General features: G+C 44.5%; 3 protein-coding genes across 6 annotated transcripts in view; 1 reads left to right on the forward strand and 2 right to left on the reverse strand.

Annotated features, from left to right (window-relative positions):
* Positions 1-11,106, reverse strand: kdm2aa (lysine (K)-specific demethylase 2Aa). Of its 3 annotated transcripts, none has more exons than XM_029142887.3 (26): positions 10,947-11,106; positions 9,278-9,416; positions 8,866-8,944; positions 8,735-8,781; positions 8,473-8,651; positions 8,254-8,360; positions 8,063-8,156; positions 7,824-7,977; positions 7,552-7,667; positions 7,336-7,462; positions 7,006-7,244; positions 6,847-6,924; positions 6,166-6,293; positions 5,975-6,098; positions 5,768-5,896; positions 5,372-5,455; positions 4,907-5,161; positions 3,600-3,632; positions 3,378-3,501; positions 2,691-3,284; positions 2,021-2,183; positions 1,566-1,808; positions 1,315-1,478; positions 1,068-1,214; positions 750-968; positions 1-625 (listed from the first exon to the last, which is right to left on the reverse strand). In XM_029142887.3, the coding sequence occupies exons 1-26, from the start codon at positions 10,950-10,952 to the stop codon at positions 438-440; spliced, it is 3,960 nt and encodes a 1,319-aa protein (XP_028998720.1). In that variant the 5' UTR covers positions 10,953-11,106; the 3' UTR covers positions 1-437. The 3 variants fall into 3 exon arrangements, with proteins under 3 accessions (XP_028998720.1, XP_028998710.1, XP_028998727.1); XM_029142877.3 differs by lacking the exon at positions 10,947-11,106 and adding an exon at positions 10,038-10,582; XM_029142894.3 differs by lacking the exons at positions 4,907-5,161; positions 10,947-11,106 and adding an exon at positions 10,038-10,581.
* The window catches only part of LOC114851743 (uncharacterized), a 23,416-nt gene continuing 14,708 nt past the window's right edge, over positions 9,310-18,017 (forward strand). Inside the window, exon 1 of one of the 2 annotated variants that reach the window (XM_029143405.3) lies at positions 9,310-9,450. Coding sequence is in view for 1 of the 2 variants with exons in the window: in XM_029143396.3 (XP_028999229.1) it covers positions 9,379-9,450 (72 nt within the window). In the remaining variant the exon portion in view is untranslated. The remainder of the gene's footprint in view (positions 9,451-18,017) is intronic. The other variant, XM_029143396.3, reaches the window with a different exon arrangement.
* Positions 11,463-18,017, reverse strand: part of stx3a (syntaxin 3a) — a 14,926-nt gene continuing 8,371 nt past the window's right edge. The window contains exons 2-11 of the mRNA XM_029143934.3: positions 15,456-15,612; positions 15,269-15,343; positions 15,077-15,176; positions 14,924-14,998; positions 14,608-14,678; positions 14,145-14,253; positions 13,988-14,061; positions 13,728-13,862; positions 13,306-13,416; positions 11,463-13,168 (exon numbers count right to left, since the gene is read on the reverse strand). Coding sequence (XP_028999767.1) covers positions 13,091-13,168; positions 13,306-13,416; positions 13,728-13,862; positions 13,988-14,061; positions 14,145-14,253; positions 14,608-14,678; positions 14,924-14,998; positions 15,077-15,176; positions 15,269-15,343; positions 15,456-15,485 — 858 coding nt within the window. The 5' untranslated portion in view covers positions 15,486-15,612 and the 3' untranslated portion in view covers positions 11,463-13,090. The remainder of the gene's footprint in view (positions 13,169-13,305; positions 13,417-13,727; positions 13,863-13,987; positions 14,062-14,144; positions 14,254-14,607; positions 14,679-14,923; positions 14,999-15,076; positions 15,177-15,268; positions 15,344-15,455; positions 15,613-18,017) is intronic.

The raw sequence follows: 18,017 nt of genomic DNA on the forward strand, positions 1-18,017 counted from the left end.
GGAGTTGGAATCATTTTATTCCAGAAGCTGCGGACTCAGTTTGTCCAGGAACAACTTGGTTTGTTTCAGATATTTTAACAAACATTTCAGTAACAAAACAATCTTCAAAAATACTATACAGACACAAAACTGTCACTCTTTTGGGGGGTCTAATTTTACTCCATACAATAACCGATCTGTATCCTATTCTATAAATGAAATGAGGAGAATAGTGTGACAATGCAATAGAATTACAAAGACCTATTATAACAGGCCATAGTGTTGAACCAGGTTTAACAGACAAGAGGCAAGAACTGCTCCATAATAAAAAATAAACCTTTCTACAAACACCTTTATTTACACTCTGTACCAGGAGACATTCATGTTAGGACGACTGCCATTGTCGTCAGGTTTACCCTTTGTCTCCATTCCATTCAAGCATTTCTCCTGCAGCACCTTCAGTGCTCGTCCAGCCGCTGGATGAGCTTCTCCTCCATCATGCAGTAGACAGCAACGTGGGACAGGTCAGAGATGAAGGTGTCACAGGCTCGTCTGCTGATGTTCGTACAGCCTCTGAGGTCCAGCAGAGTTAGGGAGGAGAGCCGCTTCAGGTAGGACAGACAGCTGTCTGTCAGTTCAATGCAGCCTGGACACAAACACACAGGCTCAGACTCAAGTGCCTACAAAGACTACACTGGTCTGTTGAAACAGTCAGGCGTTCTGGACCAATCTGGATCAATCGATCACAGGAAGTAGACCCAAAAACCCACCTGCTACTGTGAGCTCGCTGAGGTTGTTGCGTGTGTGAGTCCCAGCTGACGCCAGCAGAGCGATGGATGAGTCAGTGATGTCCCTGCAGTAAGCCAGGTCCAGCCTCTCCAACTGGGGCATGTGGCGCTGCAGCAGCCTCAGAGTAGACTCACTGACGTCCAGGCCAGACAGACGCAGCGTCACAATGTTCCTCAGTCGGCTGCGAGTCGATTCTGAATCTGATGACGTGATCAGTTAAGTGCATTTATGTTCCTTCACAACAGATGCCTAACCGCCCAACAGAAGGTACTGACCCAGTAGTTACTGTCATTACTTACCCGGGGGGGTGATGATGTCCTTAATCTGACTGTCTGTAATGCCTTCGCACCAGCGCAGGTCCAGGAGCCGTAAGTAAGGCAGGGTGGGCGAGACCAGGGCTGACAGACAGGACCAGGGCAGACCAGTCAACCTCAACTCCCTGAGACCTGAGAACACATGGTCACACAGCAGGTGAGTGCATGTAACGACACGTAGCGATGGGGAGACTGCGTGCGTGGGGTGGAGGGGGCGGGGGAGGAATCTTACCAGGGAGCCTGGTGAGCAGGCAGTTGAGTTGTCGCTTGGCCAGAGGAGTCCAGGACAGGTCCAGAGAGGTGGGCTGGCGTTTGACTATTCCTGCTAAGGCCTGGTTACTAAAGGAGCTGCATCGACTTACGTCCACATGGCTCCACAGACGCTTGTCACAGCTCCTATAGAGAACAGATACACAGGGGTCATATCTCAGAACCCTGTACAGCAAAAAAGGCGAATCAAGTATGTCACGTCTCCACACGCACCATTTGTACCAGGCCTTGCAGACAGTCATACAGGCCAAAAGCTCAGCTCTGCTCAGGTAGCTGAATACAGACACCCACACCTCCTTCTCCCCTCCCTTCTCGCTGCCAACATCCTTAAAGGACGGCAGGGACAGCAGGGACATAGGGGACAAGGAGGAAGCAGGGGCCGCAGCAGCTTCTTCTTCTTCTGAAGACGACACTGTGCGATCTCTGCAGTCGCCATGATTACCGCGCAGACGTGGCCTGAAACCAAACAGTAAAATATCAAATGGATCCACAAACACAGTACTGGAGCCTGTCCCAGCTGTCAGTCAGGGAAGATGGTGGGTCAGATCCAGTCCATCACAGACCATACACAGACCAACAGCCACTCCTCACTCTCACACCTACAGGCAACTTAGACTCTCCAATTGACCGGACTGCATGGAGAAGACATGCCCTGGGATGGCACATACCTGCCGGGTCCTCTTGCTCCACTCTCAGCTGTGCCATCAGTGCTCCTGAGTCGGGAAGATTTGGACAGAGTCATCTTCCTGTGGATGAAGCCCTGCTGCCCACCAGCTCCCACTGATGCTGCCCTCAGACCCATGGCTGCTTCCAGCTTTGGAACTATAGAGCCTGAACGTAAAACAGAGCAAATAGTGTCATTTATATATTATACAATGTTTCCTCTACCATTATATTAGGGGGGTGCCCCACTTGAAGGTCAAGTTAATTTTTTTTTCATAGAACAACAACAAGTAATACACATTACATTACATCACATTAAACATAGTTGATACTTTGTGCAAGTGATACTGTTAATGAAATGGTTGCTACATGTCAACAAGTCTGTGCTTTTTACTTTTAGTAAACTAATTAGCCTTGTGCGCACCAATGAATATGTCGCATAAGCCTGCAGGCAAAAAAAAACAGGCAAAAATATATAAATCCGATGGTTAGTATTTAGTTGTTAAGTTATTGTACATTAATTGTTCATGATTTGTTGTTATAATGTATACTATAATAAAAAACAAAAACAAAAACATAAACACTATGATTCACATATGCTTGTGAGCGTTTTGCTGCGAACCCCCCCCGCCATGATCCTAGGGAACCCTGCAGCATATATGCACGGAGCCTTACATGGATTCTTCTTCGCCTTGTGGGGCTGCTGTAGAGTGACAGTCAGGTAGGAGCCGCTCAGCAGGTCGTCACTCAGATCCGACACCAGGAGGACGGGGGGCTCTGGGTCTGAATCCCACCGCCCGTCCTCCAGCTCCTCCTCCTCCTCATCGTCTTCCAGTGTGTCCATCTCTTCTTCTTCAGGGTCGAATTCTTGTCCCTCGCTGTCCTCATCCTCATCGTCTGTTCTGCGCCTCCTTCTGCCTCGACGGTGCCGTTGCTCTCTGTCTCCATCTTCACTGTCCTCTTCTTCCTCCTCCTCCTCCTCTTCATCCTCATCCTCGTCATCTTCATCCGACTCTTCAGTCTCGTCTCCTCTCCTTTGCATCCTCGAGCCACCCCTCACCTTTACCCCCCTGCCCCTCCGACCAGCCTCCCTCACACCCATCCCTCGCTTCAGCTTGAGGACAGAGGAACCAGGGCCCATGAGGCCTCCTCTGGAACCTCTAAGGGCCGAGCCTCCTCGTAACAAGCCTCTCCTGTTGGCACCAAACCCCCTCCTGGAAGACTGCCCTGCTCCTCTGGCGTACAGCGCCATCTTCCTCCTCTGAGAACCTGCAGAGACACACAGGTGAATGATTGCTCACAATTTATAAAAAAAAAATATGAAAAACTTAGCAAACAAAGTAAGCTGTAAAACATACAAACCCTCATAATCATCGTCGTCGTCATCATCGTCATCACTGGCAGAGTCATCGCCATCACGACTGTGTCTCTGTTGTCTGTAGATCTTGGCCATACGAGCGTCCAGCAGCGTGGAAGATTTTCGCTTCTGCAGGTTTGGTCATTTGCGGATGGAAGATAAAAAAAAGCTTTTATGACGCTTTGGAAAAATGATGATCATTGAGAACTATGAAGAAGAACACTCACCCCTGGAAGGCCGTCACCTTTGTCTCCTTTGGACTGCAGAAAAAAAAGAAAACCACACATCAGGCGAGACTTCAAAGTGCTACTGCATTTTACAGAAGAACGCAAAGCAAGTTCCTGAAGTCTGACATTATGCTGGTGATCAACACCTATGATTATCATCATCAGCACTACTGATAAAGTTTTCCTAGAATGCAGGAGTGTTTTATTGTTTTTAACACTACGTGTCTTGTACCACATCATGTGGTACACATCAAGTGTCTTTCCTGCATTCTCCTTTTTTAAACTTAGTGCTTAAAACATGAATAGTACAGTTAGTGATCAAGCTGTAGCAGCAAAAATGCAGCTGAAACTGAATGTTAATCCTTAAACACATTTTTTAAAACTAACAACGACCTTTTTAAATGACTTCCAATGCTTTTGGGTTGCAACTATTGCAACTGTTTTTAAAAATGTATTGTCCAACTCAATAGTAACTGAAATGTAGAAAGTCTGGATGAGTACTGACATTTCTGCTAATTCATAAATAACAGTTTAGTTTTAAGCTGCCATCATCCAACACAGACAGACATTATAAAGCCACAAAAAAGGGGAGTGAAACATCCTCCTCATCATCATCATCACACACAGACACAGAAATAACACAGCCCCTTACAACAAATGAACTGACGTGTTCCAGCACATAGAGCAGGATGAAGCCTTGATCCTCAGCTTGACCATAACCCACATTTGCATATACCTGATGCAGTAAGTTTGTCTAGCCACCCAGCTGCAGGATGTGTTGCCTCTGGTAAACTACCGCCCAGACAATGTTTACCCTGTTTCCTTTTACAAGTCATATATGTAAGCCCTTGTTTAATCCAGCCTTCAGCCAACTAACCATCCTTAACTGGGAAATCACACAGATTAGTAAAGGATTTAAATGGTAGAAATGTCTTTTTAGGTGGTATTGTTGGTAATCTTATGCAGCAGGCAGTGGGTGCCACTGTGGAACCGGTCGTCCTAGCCAGACTTGGTTCTTTGGATTTGGAAACACAACAAAGTTGTTTAGCGCAGGTAGAACAGCCCTTCAATTGTCTTGGTGGAAAATGACATGACAAGCAATGTCAAAGATCATGTTGCAAAGACAAAGAGAAATAAACCAAAATGAGCTGGACGCAGCTTCCAACATGAACGAGTCCCACTATGACAGCTGGTTCAAATGCAGATAAGACATGAGTTGCTACTCTCAAAAAAATGGAAAAAGAAAAAAAGAAGTGGGGTGCACGCAACCGACGGTGGATGTACGCAGAGCAGACGGCACCTCTCACCAGTCTCGAGCTGATTGGCTGAGAAGGCAGAGGGGCCGCCACCAATAGAAGCGACGCTGAGGAAGAGGAAGAACAGGAAGAAGAAGGAGGAGGAGGAGGGAAGAAACTGCAGCAGACTACATCCCCGTCCTGCTGGGAGCCCACAGGACCCCCTACGGCAGCAGAGGGCCCGTGGCCCAGCCGGAGGACCAGGGGGCCATGGGGGCGGATGTGTTGCTGGTGGCTGGCAGCCAACGATTCGTCGCTGCCTGACGACTGATGAGGTCAATTACAGTTTCAGGAAACAAAAAAGAAAGCAACCAAAAACAATGAAGAAATAAAAATAAACACAAGAGAGACATAAAAGCTATTAGCTGTGACACACTGCAACAAAGTATGACCCCTGGGGTGACAGAAGCAGTGCAGGAGAGCACAAGTGTATTAGTATATGCAGATACAAGTTTAAAGCTTGTGTGAAAGCCGTACCTCTGGGTCAGTGATGCCCTGGACGCATTTAGGACACTCCCAACAGCTTGGCAGGTCTTTGTTCACTACACCTTCACCCTGAACCTGTGGATGTTTACAAAGAACATATAACACAGGATTAAAGAGAAGAATAAAGTAGCACAAGCAATGATATAAGTATGCTTTAATTCACTTTCTGAACCAGAGAGAATATTAAACTGACAGATGCTGACTGAGCAGGATTTTTACTTGACCTATACCTATGACCCTTCTACTGCGATAACCTGCTGATCTGGAGCAGACGGGGCCACAGCAACAGCATTTGGAGTCAGTTTATCTGATTATTGGTAAATAATCACAAACAACAAAATCTAAACAAAAAGACAGTCACCATGGTTACAAAAATGAGTGACGCACCGTGAGACAGGCAGGATGCACGATCTGTGCACAGTTGGAACACTCCATCAGCGTCAGGGAGAGGTCTCCTGTTTCCTCCTGGTTGGGCTCTTTGCAGACCTCACACACTGCAGAGAGAGGAAGGCCCGGCTAAAACGGAAAGTGTGGGCATTAATTAACAAAACACAAAATGTTTGCGTATGTAAGGAGGAAACCACAAGTACTTACAGAGAGACACTGTCGCAGGACACAGGTCTGCTTGAGCTTTCCTGGTCCTCCAAACTTCTTCATGTCTCTGCAGAAGTTACACTCCCCACACTCCGGCCTCATACAGGCTTCACAGCGTTTACATCTACACAGAAACAGAGCGTTAACATTGGATGAGTGGACGGATTTGAACCAGGCTGTGTGGTTCTTACCTAACTCTGCGACGCCTCAGCACAGACATGGAGGAGGCCGGTTTCTGTGGTCGAGGGATGATTGGGGTGCTCGCTAGTTTGGGACGAGGAGGTGGTGGTGGAGGAGGAGGCGGCTGGTACCACAGGGGCTGGAAGAAAAATGACAAACAACACGTCCAGTATTTGGGTAGAACTGGACCACGATGTACTGACAGTGGAGTAGAGTCAGTGTTTTGACGTTACTTCCCTTACATACTGCCATAGTCTGTCTGTTCTCATACAGGCATGGAGAGAGAAAGCGAGCAGTGTTTGTGTGTAAGGTGAACGTGGCTGATGAATCCTATCAAACATTTTGACAGCAAACCTTTTAAAAAGGCTCAACATTTCGATCATTCAGATTTTACATTACTGCTAATATCTGCATTTTATTATCTGTTAGAGCATCGTAGATGAAACTGGTCAAAGCAGTGGACTGATTAGATAAATGTTTTGTTTGCTCCACCTTTTATTGCATATAGTTGATTTAAATGTCTTGAAGAGTTACTATAGAATATGACAAAAATATCAGCCCTCAGATAACTATTTAAAGAACAGAATTAAATAGAATGTGCATGTAATTTCAACCTAAAGACCAAAGGCCGGGTGATAGCTGTGTCTTATTAATGTGATTATTGCTGCGTGTCTGGTGGAGAGTGTGCTTACCCTCTTTGGCCACTTGATGATGGGCTTTCCTGTGTAGGACAGCTTTGGGTTGTCGTTGGCATGTTCCTTTAGCAGAACCTGTAGGACAGCACATAGGTAGGTAGGTATAGATATATGTATGCATGCATGTGTAGGGATTTGGAATGGAACCGGTCATACCTTGATATGCGTGATGAGTGCTGGGGCATTGTGTATGCCTGCAGGGACACACTTCTTGTTGGAGGGCAGACTTTCCAGTTTACCCAGCAGGTTCCACAGTCCTTCCAGTTCCAGGGGAGTCAAATGAACCTTTGCTGTGGGTTTGTCAGACGGCTGCTCTGAAATTGCATCATCACTGCTACCACCTGCCTCCTCCACCTGCTCACTAACTAGATCTGAGCCAGAGGGCTTCTTCAGACCTGACAAGGAAAAAAAAAGGTTCTGTTCTATTCGCTGTCAAGATTATCAAAAAGACCAAAGATGAGAGTTCTGCTTCCTGTGAATCAATACCAATGCCCAGTGAGTATTTCTGGAAGTCTGGTGTCATGTAGGAGGTCCTGGTCAGGCTGAAGACGTAGCGCTCTAACACATACCAGCACATCTCATAGTAAAAGGGGTAACGAAACTTGACAGGCACCTGCAGCAAAAGGTAAGGTTTTGAACTTTACCGATTCAAACAGCAAATCTGCAGGTTTTAGCTCATGAGATGAGGTGTGTTACACAAACCCGTGTTCTGTCCTCGATGTTACAAATGTTCAACTGCATAGAGATATTAAAGCTGTGCAGGAAGTTTCCACCAAACACCATCGAGTCCACAGGGGTGTAGACAGCATGAATCCAACCTGTAACATTTCATGCTGGTTACATTACTGAAATAGTTGTGTGAAAGCACCATTTGTCTTTCTGTCCTGACCTCTCCACCTCAAATCAGGCTGGGGGACAGATTACATATAAAGCTCTCACAAGCACAGGAAAATTAACGTGTGATAACAGTTCACCTGAAGGTATGATGAAGGTGCAGCCCTGCGTCAGTTCTATCCTCTGACAGTCAGGTGCTCTGTCTCCCAGAAAAATATCCCCCTGTTTCCCTGACAGCACCCAGTTCTCATAGAGCTCCAGGTTCTGAGGTGTGGGAGGGATCAGCCAGAAGACCTGCAAATACATGTGGTTACAAATGCACAGTGAGCACAGGAGACCTTTATTATTCCTGCCATGGCATCCAGGCCCGTGGCCCCACCTTGCTTCCTCTCAGTATGTGATACCACACAGAGGTCCCTCCAAAATCAATGTGAAAGTCGGTGTAGCAGCCCTCCACACTCATCAAGCAGTACCTGCACATATGCAACAATTACTGATTTGATCTTGTACATGTGGAATCAAAGGGATTGGTTAAGTCACTATTACAGTTTCAAAGTTAGAGGGCCATACTTCTGTACTTTGGGGTACTGCATTTCGTTGATCGAGTTGGTGGAATCCCTCTGTCTTTCTTTCAGGTGACGAGGCCACATGTTGTCCACCCAGTCTATTAAATCCACCTACACACAAATAGACAAAAAGAAAAAGCACCCCGTGAGAAACAGACAAAGAATGAGCCATATTAAACCCACATCCAGTTCAAAGCAGCTCTTTGTCAGTGTGTGGACATACTGTAGTGGGTCTTTTGACCAGATTCTCCAGCCTAGTGTGGCTGAACTCCAGGCTGATTACATTGTAGAGCTTCTCTCTTTGAGCTGGAGGGGTCTCGTAGTAACGTGTCCACTGAGCCATGGACATCTCTGTTCCCTTCTGAGTGCTCACATCCATGACATCAATCATGCGCCTGCTGCCTGCATATTAAACACATTACTATTATTATTATTTATTCAGTTTTTAGTTACAGTAGCACCCAATGTCTGAGGTCAAGTCTTACCAACCAACGTCTTGACAAAGCTGACACTAAAGTCTGGATCAGGCATCCTAAAAAACAAGAGGAGCTCAGTTCGATCATCAAACTGTTTGATGGGAGATGAAAGAAAATAATAATAAATAACAGAAGCCTACTTAATTCCTAGTCCATCAGGCCTCTCAAAGAGGATTGGATCCCTCAGACCACCTTTCTGGACGAACTCGTATGTAAAGTCTGGGGAGAAAAGCAAATCACCCATTAATTGTTGGTTTGTGACCACTTATGGCAAATTATTCTGTACTGAAGAAGCACAGCACCATAATGTATGTGGCAAACTTTGACCAGCTGCGGGAGAGGCAACAGTTCACGATGCTGTATAATAGCAGCATTTAAAGGCACCTGAGTAACTAGCTTATGTGTAACACATCAGGCAGCTGTTTTCTGCTTTACCTTGCATTTACTTTCAAATTTTCATTTTTTATTCATTTCAACTGCAGCCATTCTGTCCTGGCTCTCATTTGGCTGTGTATGCAAATACATTTAATGTTCGCTGGCTGCTCCTCCTACCTTTTCCCTCCATGCGAACAACCAATCCAGAGCTGAACCTCTGACTGCTGACTTTCTCCTCCAGGTCGAACATTCTTTTTCCATCAATCTCCTCATCAGAGATGCCATCGTCATGGTACCGTCGCCGCGTACCTGTGCGCTGCAGAGGGCCAAAAAGGGTCATTAGTCACAAGGTAGGTGTCTGTCTTTTTCTCCTAGTATGAAATGTGCTTTCAGTGAGTCGGGGGGTATGAATGCATCAGTGCTTGCATGTGTGAACAAGAAGCATTGGCAATATGCTTCCTTAGAGCTGTAACTGAAAAGGTAGAAAAGCGGTATGCAATCCTGACATGACTACACTGATCAGATGATGGTTCTACCTACTGGAGCAGGAGTCTCAACAGCTTCCTGAAGTAGAGTTTACAGTCACAACAATGAGATTGAGAAGATCTCATGACAGCCACAACAAATAACAATACTACCTAAACATCTGTCAACTATAAGATCAACCGCTCTCCTAACGTACACAAGCGGTTTGTTGGTTTAAGCTCTTGTAAGACGTTCATAGACGACACAAATGATCAGACTATTGCCAATAAAACCAATAGTAAATCGGATATGTGCGATCACCTAAAGCGACTCATAAGCTGTGTGTACGTCGGCATATTAAGGACATTGAAATTCTGAGAGCATCTGAAATAGTTTAACCCACAAAAGCAGTCCCTTTCTTTTGTTGCGCTGGCTGGTGAATGACGTGGTGACAGGCTCCACTTAAACTTACCAGCCTTTTGCTGTATCGTGCCTTGAAATCGTCCATAGTCCTTTGTCGGGCTAAGGCTAATTGAGCGGCCACTACCGTGGTCTCATCAAAGACCCGCCGAGCGGGGCCACATGGCTCCGCCGAGTAAACAAACAGGCAGGAGGCGTGTGCTTCCAGAGGGAACCGTGGAAACAACCACAGCTTGTGTCACGTAAAGCTGCTTCAAAGCATAGTTCAACTTTGTCCGGGCTAAAGTTACCGCTTATTTCAGCCTGTGATGACGCGCGCTGAATGTGAACACTTAGCTAAAGTTACATAAACAAGACTGCTCGTAAATAACGTTACTCGCTTTGTTCAATGCAGGTTTCTTACTTTATGTGCAAATAATTTTAGCAACACGTCCTACTCACAGCAATAGCCTCATCAACCTGACCTAAGATCGTATGAAGTACCCATGTTCAGATTTGTCTGAATATTCCTAGTGCGTTTCTGCTGATATTATTCCTAGTGCAGCATAAAGTTAAAGAGGACTCTGAGTCGCCGCCATTTTCCGTCTCGTTCCAAACATCGCCATGCCCCGCCCAGAAAAGGGAAGGAGCCAATCCTAAATATGCAACCGAGAAATTAATTGGACCACAACAGTGTCACTCAACAACACAAAAAATACTACATTGTGATTGGCCTCTTTTTGCCAATAGACAACAAGGGGACCTGGCAAGCTACCAATAACGACACGATTCGAAACTGCTATTTTATTGGTTAAAGTATCTGAATGACGTTAATCACTGGACCGGACATACAAAACCCTAAGAAAATAAGCCAATCACGCACTGATACAGCAGACTAGCCACCGCCCCGCTACCCAATTTAACACGGCATCTTCGCGACATGGCCACATTAAAGCATACCTATGATTCATTTAAGACTTACCCCCATATTACCACGGGCCTTCCCATCAACAGACGCACACGATGATCCGAAATATGTGAGGCCCTCAATGCCCACTGGTTCCCCTCAACAGGCCGGAATCGCAGGAACACGTTTTGTAGACCTCACCTCTACAGGGAAGTGGCCAAAGGTCCATAAATGGAAGTGTGCTTTGCGCTAACTGCCTCTGATTGGCTGAGAAATGGTGCATGCATATTGTGATTGGTGGCATTGACCTGTCCGTCAAACACAGGGCCAAGTTACGGCGAGCGAGAGGAATACGCGAACCGTCTACACAACAAACTGAAATGTAAATAATTACGTATAAGCAAACTAAATGTGGCCAATATTGTTTTATTTAATTAAAAATAAATAGGTGGAGTTACTTTTATTATATATACACTGCCTATACGAAGTTATTATTCTTAAACACAAATACACAATCGTACTACACTCCTGTAAGTGGTAAAACATGGTCAACCCTTGGTAACCGGACTCAAACATTTCAAGATTACCCGCTTAAGTTCACACATGCTTTATTTTAAATTCTAATAGACCTTTTTGGTTTTAAGGATTTGTGTGGTCCTCTTGTAAAATAGACACAACAGGTGCAATCCGAAACATTTCTACAGGAAAAATGAACAACCAGACTGGAAGCGAGAAGTCCAATATACCCTGATATAACTGAGCATCAGTGGGTAGACAATGTATGAGCCTGAACTCACACCAGCAACATGGTCCACAGCATTAGGGCATCGTCATGGAGCAAAAAGGAGCAAATAATAAAGACAGACTACAGTCAAACAACAGCATTGAAAAAGAAAAGGGGGTAAAAACACACTATACACAATACACACAGATATGAAAGCAGTCATCGTGATAAATGCAGCAAAATGCCCCCAAGGCAGAATCAGTGGAATCTAATAAATCTGGGCTATTTATTTCTATTTCTGTTCTAATACTTTTACAAAGTATTTCTGCTAATAGGCCATACAATCAAATGTGGGATTGCTTTAGGAAATTGCCAATCTATGGAAGTTCAGCATTATGCATATGATGTTGATAGTAAGATTAGATGCAGTCGCTAGCATAGTATTGGCACAGTAGTATGGTTTACAATAAATACTACACAAACATATAAAATACTAACAGCAGTTGTTTGAATACTTTGATACTGACCTCAAAGAGTTGCATTATAATGGTGTGCCGTGCGGTAGTCATGCTTTTCAGTTGTTTCCTAAAATAACATCCTTCACACTGGACTAAAAATCCTGAAGCCCTGAAGACAGATTTACCTCTTATGTTCTTTCCATTAAAGTAGGACAGATTAGGAGCAATTAGCGCCTTTTCCGCAGACAGGAAATCATTATTTGTCATTTGCTAAGACAGTGTTTAAATTTGCTGCAGGCCCCTAGAAAGTGATTCACGTCAGCGCCGGCTCAAGTGTGGCCACCTCACACTGTATCTTCGCTGTCTCTTCACAACTATGACATGTTGTACAGCTGAATCAGATCCTAGATTAACACGTTGTTATGCCTTCCTTCCTTCCTTCAAAATTACTGAATGAAAGAATGATGATGTGAAAATGGAGCCATAACACTGGTCTCTGGTCTTGATCACTCTAGTACCAACATTGGGTCTAGCACATCTAAAACAGACCACACACCTACAGTAACACCCTTCATATGCATACGAGTCATTCATTTAATTCTCACTACAAATTACTACTGTTACTTTATACTATGGTATACTATGTGACTGTGTTTTTAGTTTTTCATTTCAGGTCTAACTTCAGTCCGAAACAACCCAGTGTGATCATCCTTTACTACACGTCTTGAATGATGCTTTTAACATCCAGGCTTTGATAAGGTTGTGTCTCTAATATTCAGCTGGAGCCTGACATCATCTGGCTGCTGACAGGCTCTTCTAACCTGGATTTGTGTTTGGCATGTGAAAACAATGCTCTGACCTTTCTGGCCATTGTTAAGATCAGTTCTGTGTGGATGGAAGGCCTTAAAGAGCATAAGAGCCTTCTCCTAACCCTGTAAGAAACAAGAATAAACCTCTGCAGCCCTATTTCTAAACTGAGCGCCTGACAGCAGCTCTGTCCTGTGGATGTTGATGATGGGTGTCCTCACACAGACTTTCTATTTGATGAAGCTGTAGACGAACGAGCCGAGGATGATGACCAGAATGATACAGCAACATAAGATCATCATTTGTTTCTGGAAAAGAGTAGGGGAAAGGATGCAGCAGATCAGGTCGGGGTTGCACCATAACCATGAGTCTGTAGTTCCCCTCACAACGCCTGTGTTTGTGGTCCTAAAGTTGCCGAGTTGCTGGTGTGTTGGGCACAACTTACCCTGCGAGCCTCCTGCTGGAATTTAGCCGCCTTCTTGGTGTCAGCTACCGCTCTCTCGACGAAGCCCACCGACTGATCCATGTTGCTCTCGATTCTGTCGATCATGCTGCCCTTTAGGACAAGAAACACACGGGAATGGATATTAACGAGAAGAATAGGGGAATGTCTCACTGTGTAAACTGTCAAATGTAATAGCTCAGAAGTTTCATGAAAGGTGTAAATGTTCAAAAGTTTTATTCCAGAGCTACTAAAGAATTGGTTTAATGTTGATAACAGAGTCCAAACCAGGCAGAAAACAAACGCTCAAACTGAATAACTCCAGTCATTATACTGCATTTAGCCACGGTGGTTGGAACAGTGAGGCCTGTTTTTATTAGGGCATCACACATTAACACTAAAACGCTGGTTTAAGGCATGAGTACCTGGTTCTCCACCAGCATGGCGATATCCACAAACATGTCGTGCAGCTCCTTGATGCTGCTTTCCAGCCTCATGATGTCTTTGTGCCGAGCTTCAATTTCGTTCAAGGCCTGCTGACTGATCTTAGAGTCCATGATCTGGGCAGTGGAGGACACAAACACAACCGCAGTAGAAGAGTGAGTGTAGAGACACATGAAAGCACCTGGAAATGGTAACCTGACTGATCAGATGGTCTGTGGCGTCAGCGCTGCCTTCGTCTCACCCCGGCAGTGAAGACGGCCGAGTTGCCTCCCTCCAGCATCTCCTCCAGCTCCTCGTCTGTCGTTGCTTTCCCCGCTGTGATGGAAAAAGCACACAAGGGGGCCACGTATCAGCCATCATCTCCATCCTGACCTCAGGACGTGGTTGTGCAAACTCACTGATCTCCAGCTGTCGGGCGATTCGTCCTTTGCTCTTATCCCTGAAGTCCATTTGTGCTTCGTTGTACCTTGTCATCACCTCAACAAATTTCTTAGCCAGGATGGCATGCTGGGAAATATCAGAATGGTCTGGGTGAGAGGTGGCTACTTCACAGGCAGTTCACCTGTCTGCATGTCTTAGCGTGTGGAGCTTCTTGTTTTGAGGCTCCAGTCTAACTCTTCTCTTGCACAGGCTCTACCTCATGGAGCTCTGCATCAGCTCCATGTGCTTTCAGGTTGTCAGACCTCATCCTAGTGTCTCACAGTCCCTTCATCAGCTCCTCGTTCAGCAACAATGAGTTCAGACCAAACATCTGACTGTCTACACAAATCTATGCTGTAATTTCTTACATCCATTAAAGCATATTATATTCATCAGTGATCACTGTAAAGGTTTGTCACCAGACGCCGTCTTTTGTCTCACCTGAGACTTACGTATCCGCAGATCCGCGGAGGCCCTTTCGTCTTTGTTGGATTCAAGTTGGCGCTCAATAGCTGATGCACAGATGGAGACAAACAACAGGACAAAACAAACACTGGGTGGGAGTCGTCAAAAAACAGCACAAATGGTTTTACTGAAATACTTTTGACAATGGAAGTAATGTTGTAGTAGTTATACTCCATGAACTATGAGGAGTGAGCAGATACACATCTGCACTCACACTCTGTGGAGTGTCTGACAATAGCAGCAGGGCTACAACCCTCAACACAATGTGATCCGGAAAACACAGAGTACTGACTTTTCAGCTTGTTCCTGGCATTGTTGGCTGATTTCTTGATTTCGTTGGTGAGCGCTTCAACGTCATCCTGAGTCTCTAAAAAAAGAAGGTCAATGGTCAGTTTGAGAAACTTAGACATAAAATACAGATAAATAATTGGAGTGGGGACGTTACTCTGATCAGATGTGGGAGCAGACAATATGCTGGAGTAGAGCTTTTTTATTTCTGTGACACTTTCATCAATCTTGTCAATACTGAGACGAATATCTTCAGCCTGAAGCACAAACACACAAAAAGCAGAAGCCAATGATCACGTTAGTGTGTCGGAGAACACACTGGAGGAAGAGACAAACACCGGCAGCAAACCTGAGCAAAGAATTCATCCATGAAGGCTTCACTTTCCACAGGAACCTCGATGTCATCACCTGCAGCATCGCTTCTCTGTCACACACAAACAGGACGTTGTTAGCCAACTCTGTCACACATAATGGCTGTAGATGTGTCATTTAAAACACAAAGGCTTTGTAGCTGATGTGTTGCCTGCTTACTGTACCTCCTTTAGCTGCGCCAGTCGATCCTTCATCTTGACAATTTGGAGTTAAATAAAAATGTAACGATAGATGGACAGGTAGCCTAAGATGGCCTCCAAATCAGTCCAGCGGAAATGATGAACTCCTCCAAAAGTTCCAGCAGATCAGACTAAAGGAAACCTATGAGCAATACCAAGGTCAGCAGCTACAGAAGTGAGGTAAATTAAAAAAAAAAGCATATGAACCAGGCTCCTAGTTGCTTCGACGTTGCTCCGTCACCGAGTGTCTGTGGTCAACTTGACATGAGGTCCCACTAAGCTTCTAAGAACAGATTAGGACAGCAGTGTTCAGCAGGATAAACCTATCCGGCCCCTCTCGGCCCACAGCCTTACACAATGGACATAGCTGTCCAGTTGGAGTGCTGGTTAATGTGCAGTATTTTATGTCTTTGGTTTAGCACTTAAAATGTTTCAGGCATGTCAAATATTTCCGTTTCTTATTAGTCACTTTGACCTGTTTTGCATACCTAGGTTCCACTTATTTTCATCAACACTATTTTAGCATCGCATCAGACACATGTAGCAAATGTATGAACCTGTTCTCATTGGATTGACTTTGAAACAGTCAACAAATTCCATTGTTTTCCATTAGTTTTTTTCAGCCAAAAAATTAAAAATTAATGTTATGGATTTAATAAATCAAAGCATTTCTTCATCTGGACCCAATTCTTTCCATAAAGGGTAAATTTGACATAAACTACAAAGATGACGATCAATAAAGCACTGATTCACACTAAGACCAGTGTTTTGTATTTTACTGCGTTATGACTGATTGGATGCATTCATATACTTGGTTGCAAGTTTGGTTGTTTGAAGGCAAAATGAGTTTTTGCTGCGTATTTCAAATGTTTTGACGCAGTTAGAGCCTTTAGCAAACCAATCGTGAGCCAATGTTTAGACCTGTGTGTGAAATGCTTCAATGGATGGCAATAAAAACTGTAAATATGAAGGTTGCAACCCAGGTAGCTAAGTTTATGCCTCTGCTTCAAACATTCATAAATTCTCATTCCAAAGTCAACAAATTAAGATTAATAATGAAATAAAAAAGAAAAGAATAAAGAAAGAAACCTAGCAGCCAGCAAACCTTTGAGCATGTGCTGGGTGTCAGCTCAGTGATGACACAGTGGTCGGGGTTTTTGGACTATCCCAAGGATAGGGGGTGTAGGTGGCCTGTGGGCTTCTAGTGGCTGCAGTGCTAGTAATTCAGTTTTTATTTGTAACCAACCATCGAGAGTGAACCCAGCCAACCAATCACTGTCATTCGTTCTGTCCAAGATAGACCCGAAGTTCAGTTATGTAGTTCCCCAATTGATGGAGGATAAAGATACAAGAATATGATGGATGTTGAGGAACAAAGGAATAGGCATAAATTATAATAATTGGAACTCTGATACCTGAAAGGAGGCAAGATCATTTCTATAATTTAGGATTATAAGATGAATATTAACAATTATCAAAGACAATTGTCAAAGACTTTGAATAAATTGCAGGCCACCAACCTGTTTCCAGGGACCAAAAACCAATTAGGATATTGGGAAATAGTTACAATAGTTACAATAGTTAGGAAACGTTTCCAAGCCATAACCTGAGATCTATTGATCTTGTTAAACATATAAAAATAATCACAAACAATCACCAGTTAGCTTATGACACTAATTAATTAAATGAAATAACATTGATGATGATCAACAAAGTACAACAAGGGTCATATAATGAATTGTTCTGCTATATGAAGGTATTTTCTATTCTGACAGAACCCATCCATTTTCCAAGCAAAGTGCTGGAGCCTAACCCAGCGAGAGGGTACAATCCAGTACACTGCAGGGAGATGTGAGAAAGAATGTACAAACTCCCCACAGAAAGGAACCAGGGGGCCGCCTGGGAATCGAACCCAGAACATTCTTGCTGTGAGGTGATGGTGCTACCCACGCACCACCGTGCTATCCTCTATATAGATTTATAATTAGATATATAATTGATTTATAAACCCTTTGCTCCTGTTCCGGTTCCTGCAACAAGGTGCATGGATGTGGATCAGCTGGAGAATGAGCTGGAGAATGAGCTGGAGGCTGCTTTTCTATTGCGTGCCTCTGTTTGTTCATTAGCAAGTCAAGTGACGTAGTCTTTTATTGTAATTTCAACCAAGTACTTTTCGGTCTGCAGTGAGAACATAAATTAGAAAATAGATTTACAATTTTTATATTACTAGCAAATAGAATAAAAAAGAATTATTACTTAGCTAAATTTAGTGCACAGTCCCTTGGCAGAAAGTAGTATGCACTACTAGCGGCGTTCTGTCTGGAAGACGACGTCCGGCACTGACCTCCCAGTGCCCACGACCCGCCACTGGACTCTGGTGGTGCTCTCCCGGCCCAGCGGCTGCTGGGTTCTGCCTCGTCTCAACTTCTCCCCCCCCCCGCATGCGTGTTTGGACTTTGTGTGGAGTCATCGCATTTGGACTCTTGTTTGGGACTTTGTGTTGGACTCATATTCAGGATTTTGTGCTGTTTTTTCCTTATATGGACT

The sequence above is a fragment of the Betta splendens genome, chromosome 1 (assembly GCF_900634795.4).
Source record: "Betta splendens chromosome 1, fBetSpl5.4, whole genome shotgun sequence".
Taxonomy (NCBI): Eukaryota; Metazoa; Chordata; class Actinopteri; order Anabantiformes; family Osphronemidae; genus Betta; species Betta splendens.